Source organism: Symphodus melops (genome assembly GCF_947650265.1).
Source record: "Symphodus melops genome assembly, chromosome: 8".
Lineage (NCBI taxonomy): Eukaryota > Metazoa > Chordata > Actinopteri > Labriformes > Labridae > Symphodus > Symphodus melops.
The window spans coordinates 28,547,802-28,552,801 of NC_136698.1; the positions used below are offsets into that span (position 1 = coordinate 28,547,802).

Consider the following 5,000-nt stretch of genomic DNA (forward strand, 5'->3'; position numbering starts at 1 on the left):
TTCTCTCCGTGTCTGTCTGTCCTGGTTCAATGTGCACGTCACACACACACACACACACACACACACACACACACACACACACGTTCAGCGATCAGCGTCTGTACCTTTAAAGATGACGTATGTATCTGAACAAACAAGGTTTGTGTTATCTCCTGTTTGTAACACAAAGTGTTAAATATACAGAACTCTGCAGCAACATGTTAAAGATCTCATATTACCCAGAATCCTCTGCTCCATGTTCCTCTAACATGTCTGTCTCCAACCCCCCAATGATGAGAACAGTCCATCCTCTCCGTCTTCTGCCTGCTCAAACAGGCCGTTTGGAGATGTTCCCTTCATGACATCACAAAGGGCAGTAGCCCCTCCCCTTCATGACATCACAAAGGGCAGTAGCCCCTCCCCCAGGTGGGTGACCCTCCCACAGCTAGGTGTTTGTTCTGCCCTCTGAGTCTGCCTTCTCACCGTAAACAATAGGACATGGAGCCAGAAAGCAGCGAGTACACCCGAGCCCTTCCAGAGAGGGGGCGTGGTCAGACACAGCTCATTTACATATTTAAAGCTACAGACACAGAAACAGCCTGTTCTGAGCAGGGCTGAAATAGAGGGGTTTATAGACATGATCAAATACAGGATCAGAGTGGATTTACAACAACACACTTCACACACATGATGAAGAGGAGCGAGGACACTGAGTTCACCTGGTTCATCTGTGTTCAGTGGATTTTCAGTGTTTCGTTGTCTCCTTTTTCCTCAGTGTATTCTGCTATTGTATTGATTTTTTCATATAAATTAGTGAGATAAAAAAAGCCTGCAAGCTACATCGGACCTGAATCCAAAGTAGAAGAAGAATCCTCATTAAACTGTCGATGAAAGTGAGTCCAACAGCTCGTTGTTAGTCCAAAGAAACTCAAACTTCATATTTCAAAATAAAGTCTACGCTGCGCATATTCAGATTCAAAGCATGACACTTGAACTCTTTGAAAAAACTGCTAAACCTGCAAAAGATCTGCTGCAGCGTGGGATGTATATTATAAATGCATCACCTGTTCAGATAAATCTATAACACTGCTTCTCTTCCTGACAAGCTTCTTACAGCACACTGATTAATAATTGAGCAGAGACCCACTTCAGCCCTCTCAGAGCTTCGTGTTTAACATGAAACCTGAGGCGGCTCCAGCGCTGATAATGAATACACTCCTGTCACTTCAGGCGGCCTCTGACACACGAGGTAACTGTGACTGTCACAGAGCTCGAACTCAAAAACATCAAGACAACAAGCTCTGCAGTTTGCTTCATTTATTTTTGAGCCATGAGAAAGAGAAGTCATCGAAACCGACACTCAAAGAAGTCTTTTATTCTCAGCAGAGACGCCCAGCTTCACTCTCTGATGTCAGAGCTTCAGTGACCTGACTTTACTCTCTTTAAACAGTTCAGCTACTGAGCCGCCATATTAAGCTACGAGCTGAAACGTTAGCAGAAAGCTTTACAGACCCATGCAGAGCTGGCTAAACACTGAAGCTACAGTGTCCACCACATGCAGAGCTGGCTAAACACTGAAGCTACAGTGTCCACCACATGCAGAGCTGGCTAAACACTGAAGCTACAGTGTCCACCACATGCAGAGCTGGCTAAACACTGAAGCTAAAGTGTCCATCACATGCAGAGCTGGCTAAACACTGAAGCTACAGTGTCCACCACATGCATAGCTGGCTAAACACTGAAGCTACAGTGTGCACCACATGCAGAGCTGGCTAAACACTGAAGCTACATTGTCCACCACATGCATAGCTGGCTAAACACTGAAGCTACAGTGTCTCTACATGCAGAGCTGGCTAAACACTGAAGCTACAGTGTCTCTACATGCTGACCTGTGTGAGAGGAGGGGGGGAGACAGCTCTCTGTGATGATTAGAGTTTAGACTGCAGTACTCATTTTAAACACTAGGGGGCAGCTCTCTGTGATGATTAAAGTTTAGACTGCAGTACTCATTTTAAACACTAGGGGGCAGCTCTCTGTGATGATTAGAGTTTAGACTGCAGTACTCATGTTAAACACTAGGGGGCAGCTCTCTGTGATGATTAGAGTTTAGACTGCAGTACTCATTTTAAACACTAGGGGGCAGCTCTCTGTGATGATTAGAGTTTAGACTGCAGTACTCATGTTAAACACTAGGGGGCAGCTCTCTGTGATGATTAGAGTTTAGACTGCAGTACTCATTTTAAACACTAGGGGGCAGAGCTACAGACTGCTCCTTTAACAGTGGTTTGAAATGTGCCTGGAACCTGGAGAGCGAAGCGTCTTTATCAACCTGCTTTACAGACTTAGAGTAAGAACTTCCTGATGACAAATAAATAGTGGTTGAAAAACAAAGTTAGCTGTACACAATATATTACACAAGGTGTATTCACAATCATTGTACAAAAAATACATTTATAAAAAGTTACTTTGAAAGTGGAGATTCTTCCAGAACTCTTGAAAAGTCTGTTGAGGGAACATCAGCTGCCCAGTGACATGGAGAAGGTAGGAGCACACCTGCAGGAGGGTAATTAGTGCAGCATAGACGGCCTTCACCTGAGCAGAGTCAGATCTCTGACTCATCGTTTATGTATCCCAGACCGTCCAGACTTGAAATGTTGGCCCTGGGTGTGAAGTGGTGCTCCCCGTTCCCTTTGAAGTCCACAGCTGAGTGATTATTATTGGCACTGCACGGTCTCCCACACTCGGGCCCCAGGAGCTTTATCTCTGAAGTTCTGTTCGGGATGTGCATGTACTCGGCCGACTGCCTTTTGGCCTCGCTAGCACTGGAGCGCTGCGCTAGCTTGATGCATTCCCAGTGTCTTTGGCTCCAGATCCAAAATATGACACCCATCAGGGAGAGACAAAGCAGAGAGAGCAGAGCCACAGCCACCTGCAAACGAGTCACCCTGCCTGCCTCGCTTTGAGTCTCGGGGGACGGCGGGTCCTCAGTGCCCTGGCTTGGTCCTGGTCCTGGTCCCGGTGCAGCCGTGTTCACGCTGTGATCAGAGTCTGAGGAATCTGTCAGCTCACTGCCAGGAGTCGTGCTGCCGTCGTGTCCCGGGCCTGAGGAGAGCTGCAGGCGGTAAACAGCCACAGTCCGGTTGTACGCTCTGCCGTTGATGAGCTCCACTGAGGTGCACGTGTACAGACCGGCGTCTGATCCAGAGGCCCTCAGGATGAGCAGGCCCCCGCTGTAGATGTGGTATTTCTTGTCATCGGAGTCAAGTGTTTGGTCACTGAAGCGCCACAGGACCTGTGCCAAGTTGGAGTGGAGCTGGCACGGCAGCTGGATGTTGTTCTCTGGCACCAGGGTGAAGTCCACAGCTGCTACCGGGTCTAAAGGAAGACAGGAGCACCAGGGTTTCACTGAATACTGATCAAAAACCCTCCCAGCATCACATGACATCAAACACCGAGGACTGAACCTGGCCGAGGACAGAGCGAGACGTCTCCCTCCTTCAGACTCTGTAACGCAGGACTGGAGGAGGAGCCGAGGCTGCAGAGCGAGGAGCACCGCAGGGTGCTGAAGTCCCAGGCACAGTACGGGTCCCGGGCCAGGACGCAGTCCGCACACGTGTCATAGCGGCTGCAGTTACTGACGGGCATCTGGACTGCCCCAGACTCTGAACCTGCATACAGCTGACCCTGCACACACACACACACACACACACACACACACACACAGAGAGACACACACACAGAGACACACACACACACACACACACACACACACACACACACACACACACACACACACACACACACACACACACACACAGACACACACACACACACACACACACACACACACACAGAGAGACACACACACAGACACACACACACACACAGACACACACACACACACACACACACACACACACACAGACACACACACACACACACACACACACAGACACACACACACACACAGACACAGACACACACACACACACACACAGACACACACACACACACACACACACACACACACACAGACACACACACACACACACACACACACACAGACACACACACACACACACACACACAGACACACACACACACACACACACACACACACACACACAGACATATATTTAAAGTGGGGTATAAATCCATATAGAGGCTTATTGTAGAACTTCTGCAGATAAACAGCCGATGACAATGATGGTGATGATCCTATAAACCTGACACTTAGCCACCATCATCTTAACCACCACCGCCTGGTTCATGCATGGCCTCCACCTCAGCGGCGAGGAGGCGTGGTCAACAGGAAGGTCAGGGATATTTCCCATCATGCTCTTAAAGCGAGATCACACTTGTCCTAATGATTGATTGAAAGCGTGGCGCCCGATGACGAGCGTGTTGTGACTCACCTTGCTGGATGACAGACGCAGGATGGAGACAGGGACGCCGTTTTCAAACAGCTGAACTTCCTCAATGATGAACATTTCACCTGCGTAGTTCACCGCTTTCTGAACGTACCCGTTCTCTAACGAGACACAGAAGAGCTGTTAGGAACTGATGGTAGAGGCTGCTGCAGGGTCCATCAGTATGAACTCATCCATTCATACACATTCACACACTGATGGTAGAGGCTGCTGCAGGGTAAAGAGTCCATCAGTATGAACTCATCCATTCATACACATTCACACACTGATGGTAGAGGCTGCTGCAGAGTCCATCAGTATGAACTCATCCATTCATACACATTCACACACTGATGGTAGAGGCTGCTGCAGAGTAAAGAGTCAGTCACATTCACACACTGATGGTAGAGGCTGCTGCAGAGTAAAGAGTCAGTCACATTCACACACTGATGGTAGAGGCTGCTGCAGAGTAAAGAGTCCATCAGTATTAACTCATCCATTCATACACATTCACACACTGATGGTAGAGGCTGCTGCAGAGTTGGGTCAAACTTTCTCACCAGTGCCGATGAACATGACGGCATATTTTTGTCCATCCAGCGCCAACACGCT

The 5,000-nt window shown here is 48.5% G+C and overlaps 2 protein-coding genes across 5 annotated transcripts in view; one reads left to right on the top strand and one right to left on the bottom strand.

Annotated features, from left to right (window-relative positions):
• scamp4 (secretory carrier membrane protein 4) overlaps positions 1-5 on the top strand; it is a 5,591-nt gene extending 5,586 nt beyond the window's left edge. The window contains exon 6 of the mRNA XM_079349767.1: positions 1-5. This exon is cut by the window's left edge and continues 1,138 nt beyond it. The gene's annotated coding sequence lies outside the window, so the exon portion shown is untranslated.
• A 1,276-nt stretch (positions 6-1,281) lies between these two features.
• Positions 1,282-5,000, bottom strand: part of LOC306827735 (semaphorin-4E) — a 15,193-nt gene continuing 11,474 nt past the window's right edge. For all 4 annotated transcript variants that reach the window (XM_079349757.1, XM_079349756.1, XM_079349754.1 and 1 more), the window contains exons 11-14: positions 4,949-5,000; positions 4,395-4,510; positions 3,444-3,663; positions 1,282-3,354 (exon numbers count right to left, since the gene is read on the bottom strand). The exon at positions 4,949-5,000 is cut by the window's right edge and continues 171 nt beyond it. In XM_079349757.1, the coding sequence (XP_079205883.1) occupies positions 2,582-3,354; positions 3,444-3,663; positions 4,395-4,510; positions 4,949-5,000 (1,161 nt within the window). In that variant the 3' untranslated portion in view covers positions 1,282-2,581. The remainder of the gene's footprint in view (positions 3,355-3,443; positions 3,664-4,394; positions 4,511-4,948) is intronic.